At 40.9% G+C, this 15,365-nt stretch overlaps 2 protein-coding genes across 2 annotated transcripts; both read right to left on the reverse strand.

Moving 5' to 3' along the window:
• Positions 1-2,733: 2,733 nt before the first annotated feature.
• On the reverse strand, positions 2,734-5,284 carry mc1r (melanocortin 1 receptor). Its single transcript, XM_055507453.1, has 2 exons — positions 5,195-5,284; positions 2,734-5,040 (listed from the first exon to the last, which is right to left on the reverse strand). The coding sequence occupies exon 2, from the start codon at positions 5,013-5,015 to the stop codon at positions 4,032-4,034; it is 984 nt and encodes a 327-aa protein (XP_055363428.1). The 5' UTR covers positions 5,016-5,040; positions 5,195-5,284; the 3' UTR covers positions 2,734-4,031.
• Positions 5,285-7,023: 1,739 nt separating this feature from the next.
• Positions 7,024-14,913, reverse strand: tcf25 (transcription factor 25 (basic helix-loop-helix)). Its single transcript, XM_055507452.1, has 19 exons — positions 14,555-14,913; positions 13,972-14,109; positions 13,798-13,869; positions 13,413-13,537; positions 13,241-13,306; positions 13,067-13,149; positions 12,597-12,727; positions 12,353-12,452; positions 11,520-11,613; positions 11,333-11,425; positions 10,404-10,509; positions 10,158-10,317; positions 9,972-10,059; positions 9,727-9,885; positions 9,373-9,463; positions 8,768-8,847; positions 8,585-8,660; positions 7,216-7,415; positions 7,024-7,143 (listed from the first exon to the last, which is right to left on the reverse strand). The coding sequence occupies exons 1-18, from the start codon at positions 14,870-14,872 to the stop codon at positions 7,248-7,250; spliced, it is 2,148 nt and encodes a 715-aa protein (XP_055363427.1). The 5' UTR covers positions 14,873-14,913; the 3' UTR covers positions 7,024-7,143; positions 7,216-7,247.
• Between the last annotated feature and the right edge of the window lie 452 nt (positions 14,914-15,365).

Consider the following 15,365-nt stretch of genomic DNA (forward strand, 5'->3'; position numbering starts at 1 on the left):
TCTTCTCATCATATTTGCTATACTTGCAAACAGGTTTAACAACCATGTATTGCATTGTGATTATTCTGATGCATACTGACGCTTAAACACACCAGAGAATCTGTCTCTAAGGTTTAATGATCCAGATTCTTTTGCGTAGAAGGAAGAAATGGGGAAAGGTCGTAATAAAAAGATCTTTTGTTTATCGCTGTTCCCTTTGAGACGCAAAAATATGTAATTTATGCAACAAAAGTTGTTTTTTTCAAATAAATTTGACCACATCAGAAAATATATTACACACGCTGGCTTCAATATAACTTCTTCTCAGGCTGAATGAGATTAACAGAAACACTTAAAACAGGATGGTGGTTAATACAGTAAGGCTGCTTGATGCAAGTTTTCTCTTCACCTCCAGGTAGTACAGCACTACTTACATCTAGCCTCACCCAAACAGGACACTCTAGATCAAAATGAAGGCCCAGACCCCTCTGAGAGACATCCTTCAGACCTAGTGACCTGAGAACAAACAGCACAGCTAAACTCCATTATTACTTTTATTGATTACAGCACAAGTTTCCACACTATAAACCCAGACAGGATTTTAAAGAAACTCAGACTATATGTTCATTCGGACCAAAGGTCTTTTGACTTGGATCTCACCTTTACTTCACCTTGATGGTTGGTTCTGGATTTAACTGCACTTGGGACTTCAACAAACTCAATCATTATGGATTACACAACAATGATAGGGTTGATTGCAAATGAGGATAAGCCACAGGGGCGAAACAGACCAATAGACGCAAAGCAACCTGTCGAAAAACAACCTGTTAGTGAACACTGGGTTCCATGCATAAGTTCCTGCGTCCCAGCGTCTGACGCCAAACGTTCTGCAGCTCATGAGACAGATCTCCAGAGAGTCATAAGCGCTGTGCAGGACGCGGTGAGCAGCCTCCTGCACTCACTGGAGGACGCCTTCGGATCAAGCTGTGTCTGCAGACACAGCGTGATCCGACACCACTCACTCTGCTTTAAACCCCAAAGCAATCAAACTTTGCAAAACACTTCCTTCCAAATTGCATTTTGTTGGTTGGTTTCAATATTTTATTTACTTTGTGAACTCTATCCAAAATCATCTGGTCTTCATGTCAGAGTTAATTTTGGTGTGTTTATGTATTCTATTTGTGTCCATCCCTCAGGGCAGCACTGGGTTCTGGTTAATATGGATAAGTCTGACTGTCATACAGGCTTAGTGTGGTGGTTGGTTGTGTGGTGAAAACCTTTCTTAGCTGTGAACAAAGCTGCTTTGTGCGGCTAAATGAAAGACCAAGTCACAACCCCAGGCCTAACTGTTAGCACGCTGCTCCCCTCACATTTCAGCCATGTTTGGGGCTAATCTGCAATAATTACAGTCAGGCGGCGTGTCATCAGGTTCACGCTTGCCTGTGCTGTTTTCTATTAATCATCCATATATACACTGGTTTCAGAAATTATCCAGACCCCTTTGCTTTTTTTTAGTTGCACTGAAAAATTAATTGTTGTAATTGTGTCTCAGGTGTCACACACTTTGGAGCAGAGTCCCTCTGGCTGCATCCATCCCCCCCCCCCCTGTCACGGCACGGAGCTACATCCAACCTTCATAAGGTCGTAACAAGGTGTGCAGCTGAGGCAGTAAACACATTTCATCATAAACAACAACCTGTGGCTACACGTGACATTTTATTTGGTCCTGTGAAATCAAAAACTTCATAGCGTTAATTAATGGGATGAGGCATTAGAAATGTGGATTTCTCAGCATCATTAGAAATGTGTGTCTTGTTAATTTGTGATGTTTGCTAAGCTAAAACATTGGTTTTACGCGGACAAGTGAGAGCCACGATAAGTAAAGCAAGATGCAAAGAATGAGTAATGCAGTTGAGCTGATGTTGGATCAAATTAGGGGTTTACAAGAGGGGTCAGCTGATGGATACAGATAACTGAGGGGCTGTTTAGTATGACATGTTCTTGAATCCATCCTCCTCCACACGCTCTTTAATAAACCTTTTATGGATTTGCTCAGTGTTCTTTTGTCTGATTGGGGGAGGACATAAATTCTCTAGACCTCTCAGATGCAGGTGATGTCCTTTAATTAAACTGTTTGTCTGGCAGCTGTACCAGCGATTGTTTAGGGATTTTATTGACTTCCTATGTCTGTCCCAGCTTAGTCTTAAAAAAACCACAAAAGTCCCGGAGTAAAACTGCCAGATGAAAATTTACTCTAGTCATTTTTCTCAGTTATGTGCATGCGGTGAACTAAATTAGGAAGAGCAATCAATGGGTTCATTTAAGCAATTAGGGTTTTTAATTTCTTCCTTGAGGACGGCATGAGGATTTATTTTTATTTCAGTTGGAAATCCCCTGCCCTGCCGTTATGTACTGTGCACCACAGCTACTGCACTTGGTCATGAGTTTAAAAACGGAGCATCTCCAAAATGTCTCTGTTGTGTTGCACATCAATGGGCTTTTTGTCTACAAGATCAAATATTGTACTGCATATTTTCATATATCTACGTTGCATCTCGGTGCGTTTTAACCTGAAGGTTGTGACACACCCCTCCGTGCCGAACGGCGCAGACTGCTGCTCTGAGCTGTGGACGTGGGCAAAGTCTTTTTTTGAGAATTTGTGGTTTTTAAATGACAAACTGGTAATCGATGTAGAAATCATAGAAAACGCAGTGTCTGGGAAAAGTCATCAATAATAATGCTGTTAACCACAACTGGATTTGACCTGTTTATTACAGACAATGGTACATGGTGTAAACATTTCCATGGATTACACGTAACGTTTTTATGCAGTATCTGAACTGAACATAACCTGGATTCACTCAGTTTCAAGTCCTCATTTACCTACAACATTTACAATATGCATTAAACTAGGTTTACTTCAGGACACACACTGAGATGCACCACAGATTGATTACCAACAGACAGTATTACAGCATTACTGTATTAAAACAGAGATATACACTATAAATCCTACAAGAATCTAATTAAGCATCACTAGAAACTTTACACAGGTCTTAATTGGGTGTATTTAACCCAATACTGAGGAGCAGTTGTTCGAAAGTTGAAGTGTAACCGTTTACATAATTAAACGTCAGTCCTGTTCTATAATATAAGTTATTTCTTTTAACCCACTGTACTTACAACACTGCTCACAGGTCATCTGAATCTTGTCTCACCTGTTTTCAGACACTTTCAGACACTGCCCTTGTTCATGTAAATGAGTCGTATAAAACCTGGAGGAAGCTACCGTTTAGATGCCTTCGCTCACATCCTGGGTCCTGTGGCTCTGGCCCACATCCAGCAGTATTCATGTGCTCTTGATTCTTCATTCAAACACGCAGCTACAGTTTAAAATGGTTTCACCTCATTTTAGGGTGCATTCCATTTTTCACCATAGTCATTCTCAATGATATTTTGTCTCTATAATTCGGATAAAAACAAACTCAGATAGAACAGATCCAAAAACATAGTAACATTCCGTTTAAAAAAATTGAACCTAACGTTAAGGTTTAATAGAAAGCAGCAAGAAGTTTACCGAAGCCCGAGATGCTGTATTAATACAGTTAACACGTTTAATGTTATTTAATTATATATTTTATGTCTCAATAATAGATAAAATTCTAAAAGAAGGACAGATATATAATTTTGTTTCAACCAACAACATGTGATTTAATTTATATAAAAACCACTATTAACAAAAATAAAATATGATCACTTAGGCCGTTTTATTTAATTACCTACTCCGTCCCATCCATGAGGTTCTCCCTTCGCTTTGAACCTTATTATTGGAATAAATGTCCAGAGTTTCACAGTACGTAGGCTTAATGTACGTGGTAGGTAGCGGCATAACAATAAATAAACTTGGATGAACGTATCCATGATGCAAAAGCCTTTATGAGTCCTGGAGCATCAGTGGCGAGTGCTTAGTTCAGCCTCAAATACAACGTGCACGTGAATTTTTCAAAAAACAATTTGATCCGATTTTGTTCCTTGTCGTTAACTATTTTCAGTCACATTTCGGCGCACCAGGAACACAGGACCAGCTCCTGCAGCGTTTTCCGCAGCTCCTGGCTGCGGTACGCGTAGATGAGCGGGTCGATGAGCGAGTTACAGATGATGAGGATGAGGAAAAGGTTAAAGTTTTGGAAGAAGCAGTTACAGAACGGGTTGTTGGGGCAGGTGAGGATGAGGATGAGGTGCAGGAAGAACGGGCCCCAGCAGATGATGAAGACCCCGAGCAGGATGGTGAGCGTGATCGCCCCCTTCATGCTTGTGGACTGGCGTCTGTTTTTCTGGACGGCAACGATGCGACGGGAGTGCCCGTGGGCCAGGAAGAACATGTGCAGGTACAGCACGGCATTGAACACCAGCGTGATGCAGAAGAAGGTCACCAGGCACACGATGACGGCGTCGTTGGTGTGGTAGAGGATGAAGAGGATGCTGGAGGTGACGCTGGCCAGCCACACCGCCACGATGAGGGCGACCGCGCGCTGCGTGGTCATGATGCTGTGGTAGCGCAGCGCGTAGAAGATGGTGACGTAGCGATCCGCGGCGATGGTGCACAGGAAGGAGAGCGAGGACACCACGGAGCTGCAGATCATCATGTCAATGACGTTGTCCAGGTAGTGCAGCATCTGCGGGTGCACGTACAGCAGGCCGTGGTCGTTGAGGAGCATGAACACGGTCTCCACCACGTTGCTGACGCTCACCAGCATGTCGGACACAGCCAGGCAGCAGATGAAGTAGTACATGGGCGAGTGCAAGTTGCGGTTCCGGATGGTGGCGCAGATCACCAGGATGTTCTCCACCAGGCTGATGAGGCCCAGCGTGAGGAAGAGCTCCTGCGGGATGCGGATCTGAACGCAGCCCATCAAGTTCCGCTCCCCGTCGGTGGAGTTGGTCTCGTTATCCTCCATGAAGTCATTGAACGGGCTGAAGTCCACGTGGAGGAGAGAGGGGTTGTGCTGAGACCGGTTGATCGTCTCCGCGTCCATCGTGTGGTTCCGTGCGGGATTTTAACTGCAATGGAGTCAAAGCGCAAAAGAGTTTTATCCGCGGTCTCTGTGGCCTGGATGACGCTTCAGCGTCAGCTGTTACAGCCGCACGACGTCCCAAAACCAGCAGAAACAAACGCAGCGACTCCTGCGAGCAACTGTTTTCGGCCCCAACATACCTTTTATTAAATATCCACAAAGTCGCTCTTAGTAATAGTTTAAGAGAAGGATCCTATTATAAAACTTATTTCCGCCATTGCACGAACGTTCATCTGCGCCGCGCGCGTCTCCTCCGGGAGCCAGCGTCCTTCTTTCCCGTGGCTGTGCCGCGCACAGAGCGCGTCCTTCTCCCTCGACACCTATTGATTCCTCACAGCGTGGCGCCTCCGGACCCGCCCAATATATCGGTTCCGGCTGTTCAGTTCAGCGTGATAGCGAGCGTGTGTTGGAGAATAATAAGAGCGCGTTTGAACACTTCCCAAAGTGATGCTGGATTCTGGAAGACTTCAGGCGGTGCCTCCCCTCTCACGGACGTCAGTAACGATGCTTTGGTTTCAGTGTTTTTCACCCCGTAGCTGTTTGACACATGTGTTCTAACAACGCACTGAAGCATCCTGGTGATTTTATTGTTCTGATTTTATGATATCCATGTCTGGTATATACAGGGCTTTGCTTTTACGCACAGTGCGCAACGCATCCGCTGCCAGCTTCCCTCTTACGCACGCGCATTAATCGAGTTCAAATGACATGAAATTGAGACCACAGTGCCAGAAAAAGTCACTTTCAGCGGGGAGACTGGTTCAGTATTGAATTAGAAGCCAGAATCACAACATGGGCCTGTAAAGATAATTTTAAATTAACCACGTGTTTAGATTCGGTTTGAATTTGATAAATCAAGTGGGGACAGATCAGCCTTCAGAACAAGATTCCCTGACCCTATTTATTCCCAGAGCAGCAGAACTGTAAGCGAATTTCAAAGTAAAAGGCAATGACTAAATTGCCGTCCACTCAAATTGCTGAAGGCTTAGTTTACTATTTGAAGTGCATCTGTGAGTCATATCTTGTTGTTGTCTCCTTAAATCTTTACATAAATTCATGAATGATACAGACGTACCTATAACTAAATGTGCAGTGGTGCGGTAGCGCTCTGGTTATGTCAGAGCACCACACACTGGCTCTTTATGAGCCACTGCTGTGAAAGCTGTTCTATACTGAAGACAGATCACATGAAAAGTTCTAAACCTCAACCGCAGCTCGAGATGAACTAAGAACAATAACATCATTTAATCATCAAGCAGGGGCACACGCATCATGTGGCTCACAGATCAGTAAGATCAGTGTATATACAGCTACAGTATGTGGACAGAAGGATTTGTTCAGCGTCTCCAGAATCTGTGTACTCTACATGACCGATAAGGCTGTAGAGGCTGATACTTATGGTGGCTGATTCATCACCCACGAATAACAATATGTGGCTCAAAACACAAAGCAAATATTAAAATCAATCTAAGCAAAATGAAGGAACCATCTGTCAAAGAGTTGCAGCCGATATAACGTGATGGTCTGCAGCAGCCGGTTCTCGAAAGTGCCCCGCTGGGTGGAGAATGTCAAAGATAATGAAATATCTGCAAGTCAACTAGACTGAACAATGACGAATAGTGTCAAAAGGAACGTTTGTGAGGAGCAGAAGAGCAGAGAAACATCAGCCACCCAGCGGTTTGCTTAGTTACAGTAACATCATCTCACTAAGATTTCTTTTAAGACTGTCCTAAATCTGTACGCAATTAATATGGTCTATTATATACATTATATTATGGTCTTCTCTTAAATACTGCTTTGGAAAGTGAAACACATTTTCCTTTAACAGGATGTAAGGAGTTTGGTCAGCTCATAAATTATTTGGTTATTTACATCTCTAAAAAGGGAATAAAAACCTGAGCTGTTGGCTTAAGTGACTGAGGGGGAAGAACTGCTGCCAAGCAATGCTGATAATAAATTAACCATCCAGTCAACAGTAAAAATTTTAATTTCATAAAGTCTTCCACCATTTTGACAACCGAAGCTCTGAGAAGGTCAGGCATCATCATCATCAACCCATTAATTACGCCCACTTCAGTTTTCTGAAATGCTAACAATTCAAAAGGGATCAATAACAGGCTCGCTTCCTGTGGTCTTAATTATTATACACGTTAATAAATACTTTTGTTTCTTTGTGTACTTGATTCCTGCTCATCAGTCCCATTCCTCTTCATCTCTGTAAGGGTTGTCCTCCCTCGGTGGCTCCTGGAACCTGATGTTTGCCAGCATGTCCCTCATGGCCAACATTAGTCGATTCACTTCCTGGTTCAGCTCCTGACCGGCTCGGGCCACTTCCACATCATCCTCCTGCCTTGGACCGCCCTTTAAACAGGCATTAAACAAACATACATATTAACAATCGAAGTCATTTTAATATTAGTATTTGACATTGATTGTTTTAACCACTGTTCACTAGGTTCTCTGATCATACTCCTATACGTTTGAAGTGTAGTTGATAAAAACACTGCAATAGCTTCCACTGAATCAACAATCTCATTTGATTTTCATTTTATTTCCGGACTCAATCTGATGAAATTAATAAATAACAAACGATGCATTTGTAGTAACACAGATCAGTCCATGGATGTGTGCTGAAGAAACCATTGTAGCATCTTACTTGCCCATAACTTTTATATTTTTATCTGCTATGCATCTCTTCCGCTCCATAAGTGCTTAATATGATCAGGCTCCAGGGAGCTGTCCTGTTGGGAACATGTCTTTAGGTCATCTGGTTCAAATGAAACTCTAAATACTATAGAGCCTACGTTATGGTAAGTATAGCATCAGTGCAATGCTGGCTACATTACTTGGAGTTTCTATCTGGAAATAGGTTGATAAAAGTAAATATATCTGTCATCATACGTATTCTATGTAAATGTGTTCTCCGCTGCACATTCTCATTTAGACTAAAGTCTAGTTCCAAGAAATACATGTAAACAGAGCAATTAAGTGGAAAGCGCAAACAGATTTTTTTGACGAGGACAATAAAGACCAATATGTCCCCAAGTCTTCACGAGTCCACAAGAAGAGAACAAATGCTACAGATGATGACTGTGTCTTTTGCAATCAATTTGCTTTTTCAATAAGCACCTAAATGCAACACAAGCTACAGGACTGTGTGCTGACTTTGGAAGCTCTGGCACTAAAAATAAAGGGACACAATTAAGCCACCACAAAACCAAAGACACAGAACGACTCTGTTCTTTATGAATGTTGTTACTGTTGTGCGTTTCAACGACAAACAGGGAAATGATAGATAAAATAACTCTAATAATGTCATATGCTTTCTTTGATATTTTTGCATTTGTCATCCCCCAGGGTAACCATGGTGATTAGAGGAAATATTCCATCAGTCAGGGGAGTGTGAATCAAAGCTTCAACGATGTAAGCAACTCAGATGATTCCACCAGCTCCAGATAGGTCTGTCTTTGTGTTATTTCTGTGATATCAGTTAAACTTACACCATGTTCCTTCAACTTGTTGTAACCTACCTGAAGGTTGAAGTTTGGAAGCAAGGAGCGGAAAAACAGGGACAGCGTACTTTCGTTGGATGCACCAACACGCTGCCTATGTGAAGACACGCAAATGCAAGTGTCAAGGAAATGAAGGATATAAAAGCAAACAACCTAAATGTTTCTTAATAGCCCAACGGGATGTTTTCAAGTCCTCAGTACCTCTCTGGTCGTGTATAGGACATCACTGAGTCCAGCGGAGGTAAAGGATCAAAGCTCATCACAGGCTGAGTGGTCACCTCCTAAAGATATCCAGAGTACAAGGATGAATTAGTAAACAGGCTTCTGCTGAGGCTAATAAACTACCGATAAGCCAGATGTGGATCAGATCATGTTTCACCAGCTTTAATTATATTACATAAAATAATCTATTGCGTATAATAAAGCTGGCTGTTCAAATAAATATTTTTATAAGCTGCACTTCATATTTTCATGATAAAGTACACAAGTAGCATCACAAATATGATTTTGTTGGTGTGAAATCTGGTTTATAAATCAGGAAGCGTGCAGGCATTTACACAGTTCCAAGAATTGAATTCCAAGATTTGGACCTCAGGGAAGAGAGTCACATGTTTCCTGTAGTGATATTAGTAATAAATTTGTTTGTGAGGCAAAAATTCCCAGCTTGTGAGGAAAAAACATAAAAAACAGACAAACTCATAAACTTGAAAACTTAATTATTGTTAAATGTTTTTAGATCGTATCAAAGGGCCGTTACACATGGTGCATGGACACAACGGATAGAATAGATGCTGATCGTTTCTTACTAGAGGCAGGCTGGCGGTGGCCTCCTTAATCTCAGACAGCAAAACGTGGCGGTGGATGTTTCTTGGTGCACTCTGGTATCTCTGCTTTCTCCTAGATTGACAATGACAGTGACGTCAATATTAGAATTTATGCTCCAGATGAGCCTCTTAAGGCTTACATGGATCAGACTACAACACTAGGCTGAACATTTTATTAATTGAATGAGACCGCTTTTTAAAAAACTCCACTGTCCCATACAGAATTTTTTACTTGTTACCCTGTTTTCTTTGCTTTGGATTTGCATCGTCATTCATGAATGTCTACGTTACTGAAGAAACAAAGCTTGTTACAAATGTGAACAGATCAAATCTTACTTGTTTTGGGAGTCCTCAACTAAAGGATCTTTGGCATCAACCCGACGAAGCACTTCCTTCACAGTCTCCTCCAACCAAAGCATTACCGCTGCCTCCCTCCACAGATTGTAAGTCCTCCCCACATACAGAGCTATCAGTTCGGCCAGGGCTAGGGGCTGCCTAGAGACAGGAGGGATAATTGATTACAGACATGTAATGGGTGATAACAGGAAAGTAGGATTGAGATCTAAGAGAGAATACTTTACCCTATTTGACTCTTTGGGCCAAAGAAGACATGAGAGGTGACGGTGGAATCTGGCTGCACAGTGCACAGATCCAGTAAAGGCATCAAGGCTGCAGAAAACACATGTACAGCAACATTAGCACAGTGTGTCAGTGTAGGGTAATTGTTTATTATATTGCTGACAGTGAGGCCTTGTTGACTAACTAACCTCCAGGAAACATGATGAGTGCATTTTGTAGGAGCTCATCAGCTTTCTGTCTGTCTTTTTCACTTTCCTCAGGGTCCACATCTTCCTGCTGACTAAGATGGAAATAGCAAAGCGCGATGGAGAAAGAAAAGTTTGGCAGCTGGGACAGATTTCTGTGATCCTGAAACGCAACAACAAGACACTGCATCAAGGCGAGAGGCAGAGGCTAGATTCCTATTTTAGCCTTCTGACCAGCAACCCCTTTACCTCCCAGTCCTGATATAACTGAAGAAGAGGCTGGTACTCTCTGGAGCGCAGCATCAAGAAATCAATCAGCAGGAGCATGCAAAGTGGGTCAGACTCTGGATCCAAACTAAAGAAAACAGCGGACAAAACCACAAATAACCGATTAGTGTGGGCATCTGACCAAAGGACAGGGCCAAATAGCTAAATCCAAGTATATTTATAGCCTCTTACATAAACTTAAGGCTACAAAGACAGCTCTTTCCCTTTTGCCGCTTTCGTTTCAGGTAAGTTGCAGACCAAAACCCATATCATCAACATCAATCATCTTCTTGATCTACTATTTGTTGATAAATCTTGCAGTTTGAGCTGATGACAAGCTAGAAAAGCCGCAAGCTTTGCTTTAAATAGTCAGAGTATGAGCACAAACTGATACTGACAGTTCTGGTTTCCCAGCGCAACGTAGCAAAGCATGCCTGTCATAACATGAGAAACAATCTGATGTACATATTTTCTAAAAAACACTGTACTGAGTGTTAATCCTGTTATACAGATTAATTGAAGGTTCTGCTCTTAATCACTGTGGTGTCTTCTAAGACAGGGACACTCGTCAGCTTTTATTCCCACACGGATATTTCAAAAGAGCACCAGACCACAGCTGCCATTAAGTCAGGAAGCCAGAGTTTGATGAAAGTCATAGATAACGCTTAACGATTAATTATATGGCTGCAAACCTCAAGCGATGGCAGAAGAATGATGGCAGCGTGCACAGTAACGCTTTAACATATGTTGAGGTGCAACTGATCAGCATCGCTAGTCACACTCATCATGAAACAACGGTAATATTAGGATAATGCGTGTCCCTCTGACTGTGCCAAAACCTACAGGGAAGTGCATTGGTTTTATAAATAGTAGTAATAGTTATATGTTACTGTTTCTCCTGAATTCAGTACCTCAAGATCAGTTTGCAGTACTCCAAAGCTGTTCGTGGGCATCCTCTCTTCTCCAGGAACATCATGTGCTTATACAAAGACAGATAAAAAGCCCTGGAACAGAGATTAGCCCATTAAATCATCAAATTAGCCTACGTGGTTCCTCATAAAATGAAGGTGTTTATCACATGGAAAAAGAAAAACAAACCTGTTTTCTGGCCTCAGATAATCAAGTCTGCTGGTACCCGACGTCAGGCTGAATAATGGGTGAAAAGCACACTCGAAGCTATACAAGGCCCTCTCTGGAGAACAATAATGGAATTAGTTTTTATTGTTACAGTTTTATTGACAACAATGGGGAGATAGCAATGGTAAACACAGATATTTGATTATTTTTATATATTATATGTAATTGTACAGTTATTGCTCTGCATTCTACACAGATCCAGAACTGCATACCACGCCGACCTATCTCCTTTTTTTTATCTTCCCCTGATGGCATCAAATTAGGCAGGATAGAAAACAAACATGCTCTGTTAAATAACCCCTTTGGACACAAACTAGATTATTTTTTGTACAAATCAAGGAGAGAGCCAGTGATAATAAATCCACATTAAATTGGGTGCTTTTATTTGCACAAAACATAAACTGCTACTTAGCATTAAAAAAAGCATTATAAACAGAATTACCACTTATGCTGTATCTAAGTGTCTTAGTGACCTCCCTCATCAGTTACCTGAAACACATTGCACTACACACAACTGATCTACATTTACCTGACCTTGTCCCTTCTAAAACCAACTTAGTTCAAAGGGATTGCTGTCATTGCATATGCAATGACTTATTTTTTCTTGCACTGTATATATTTAACTTGCTTTGGTGCTAACTTGTAGTTAACTTTCTGGAACAGTACATTTTAGTTTCTGTCTTTCTAAATTAATCCTGATCAATTCCTGCAGCAGAACCTGAACGTGATGAGTGATGGATTTGCATCTCTCAGCATAAATAATGTATATCATAAAAGTAGCCTGTGATTGTTACCAATTAGGTCCCGAGCCATCTCCTGATCCTCCTGTATTCGGCAGACATCAGAGAGCTGCAGCAGAGAATCGATGTGGTATGGGTTAAGCTGCAGCAAGGCCTGCACAATTGTGAGTCAAAGACATAAGATTAGAATACAGAATTGTACTAGAAACAATACACATTCATATGTTAAGATTTATCACAGTATTGGTCAATTTAATTTTACAGTTTACAGAACAGTTAACGTTTGAGATTTTTTTACCACAATGTTGTTTGGATCCATGGACTCAACAGCATCCAAGAACTTGAACTGTACTTGTTGATAGTCCCGGTTGTGCTCAAAGGTGAAGTAATGAATACCGTCCTTCGACTGAATTAGAGTCATTGCTATTCCTGTGGAAACGAAAAGAAAGACAACATATTTTATTTATACTTTAAGGATTACATTGCGTTGTATTTTATCTGAATTACAGCTTAAAACAGTTTGGAACACATTCCATTATACAATGGCCCTTTGGCCAGTTTAACAAAATCAACACTGATATGTCAGTATTTTACCCTGACTAGACGTAAGAAAATTGCTACTACAGTAAAGTTAAACTGTAATGAAATGATCTGCTGATAAAATCATCAATTCAGATAATGAATGTTAACACTTCAGGTGAACTTCACGTATTAAAAAAAACAGAACGTTAGTTTCTTGTGTTGTTGTTACTGTAATAAAAAGCCTACCTGGGCGGCTGAACCGAGGCCAGCTGTCCTTAGGACTGGTCATCCACGTGCTGCGGTGAAATTGTCTGTTTCTCTGTCGAGGTCTGTCCACAAGATATAATTAGCACAGAATGATACTAACTACATAGAGAGGTGCATTTAATAAAGACTATCTTCAGTTTTCAGTCCTTTTACCTCTGATCACCGAGAACTGCTCTTGCGCCAAAATATTTTTTTAACTCAGTCTCTGGGTTGAGATTCCTAAAAAAATAACAGAAATTGACGAAAGTCTGCACATTTAACTAGAGTCATACATAAAAATCTGGCAACAGTTTTTTTTTGTCTGCACAGACACTGGCCTGCTCACCTGTGCTCCACGTGTAGCACTGCTCTTTTGTCATATCCTCCAAAATTCTCATTCTGCAAACCTAAGCTATTGGGCTGCTCCAAGTTCTCCAGCAATAAATCAATGCTATCATTTGGTACAGCTTCCTGAAAACAGAGAAAGCAAATTAAGTGAATTGGATGAGATAACATGAGGTTGTTGTTCAACTAGCTTAAATACAGTAGATACAGTAATAAAAAGATGACTTTATTATTTGTGTCACTGAATTTATAGAAGAATTAAAGGAATCTACCATTATCAGTTACTACCCCACCCACATTTTCTAAGCAAAGAACATCCACAGAAGCTACATGTTTAAGGTTGTCAGGCCACACACAGAAGGATATTAATTTGATCCCACGTGTACCTGTCCACCCTGTGATGTCACTTTGGCCTTCTTCTTTTTCTTTTTCTTTTTAACTCTGTCTGCAGGTGAAGACTGACAAAAGACAGTGTTAAGCATATGTAAATTATCACATATTATTAAGTTATTACTAAACATCAAAGAAATAGAGTCTTTCTTAAGGAATTTCATCGTTACCTTTGTTTGGTCTTCCTCTTGATCCGATTTTGCATTGTCCCCATTTTCATGTGTACCTGTGCCACTTATTTTAGCTCCATTTGGTTTCTCTGCCTCTTCTTCAGGTGATGCCTTTTCTGTCTCCTCTGCATCACATATCTAGTAAAATGTACAATTCATAAAATATGATGGGCAAAGCAACGCTGAACAACTGTACACTGAAATTATTCTATTATTGTTTTCAAATTGTGTTTATCTGATTTCATGTTGTCAAGGGGACAATAACAACAACATTAATCTTAACACTTGAATAAACACTGTAGATGAGGTGAGCGCATATTGAAAATCCTTAGGGAAAAAATGGCCACTAAATAAAGCTTACTTGTAATTGGTAAGCGTAAGAAGTATAATAAGAAATGACAATAACTCTAAAAAAACAAAACACTGACATAGCCACACTACAACAGGTCATATTAAAGGTGACAGCAGGTTAATAAAGATCATACATCACAGTAGCTAGCACACGGCTAGCATGTGTTAGCAACACACACTAGCGTTGAGCAGAAGTTAAGCTAAAATACAGTTCGTGGAGTTTGAACCTTACCAGTTCATACATGTTGTTGACATTTTGACGAGCCTTGTTTTTCTTTGCCTTCTTGTTGTTGCCTTTCCTCTTAGACGGAGGGGAAACAGAAGCCGTGTCCGGCTGGTCCTGGTCCTCCTCACCCACAGCCCCAGCCTTCTCCTCCGGGCTGTCACCCAAAGTTAAATCCCCCAGGTCCAAGGCCTCCTGACCCCGCTGTTTCCCCTTGAGCCTTCGCAGAGCCCGGGTAGACATTGTCCACAGCTCACGGTTCACAGTACACGTCAACAAATCGTTTCGAATAGTTACAGCTAGCTGGCAAACACACAGTAGACTCATGAAATTAGGGTAAATTCTATTGGGTTATTTTTCTTCTTCTCTGGTATGTTCAAACTCTAAATAGCGCGTCGTCACCCTCTACAGGACACAATGAGAATCACATAAAGACAGTGAACCACATGGTCAGAGGTCAACTGAAATCCAACATACAGTATTAAAACACAAGGAGCTAAAAAACACTTATAGGAGGAAACATATGTTCATTTTCATTTTTCATTTGGTGCTGCAATAAATAAAGTAATACATTTCTACTCCAAGAGGTGCTTTTATTTTTATTTATCTTATTCTTATTTATCATATCTTGGCTTATTTTACTTTGCAGTAGTTATAATATTTATACTATACTATACTTTTGTTAATGATACTGGGTATGTTATATATTGAATAACTCATTTATATTTTCACTTTTCATAGTTCCTGAATGTAACAGGAGGTGGCAGCATTAACGTAAGTAATGACAAGAACAGTAAACTTTACCTGACTATATAACTAA

Source organism: Betta splendens, chromosome 3, assembly GCF_900634795.4.
Source record: "Betta splendens chromosome 3, fBetSpl5.4, whole genome shotgun sequence".
In the NCBI taxonomy this organism is placed as follows: domain Eukaryota; kingdom Metazoa; phylum Chordata; class Actinopteri; order Anabantiformes; family Osphronemidae; genus Betta; species Betta splendens.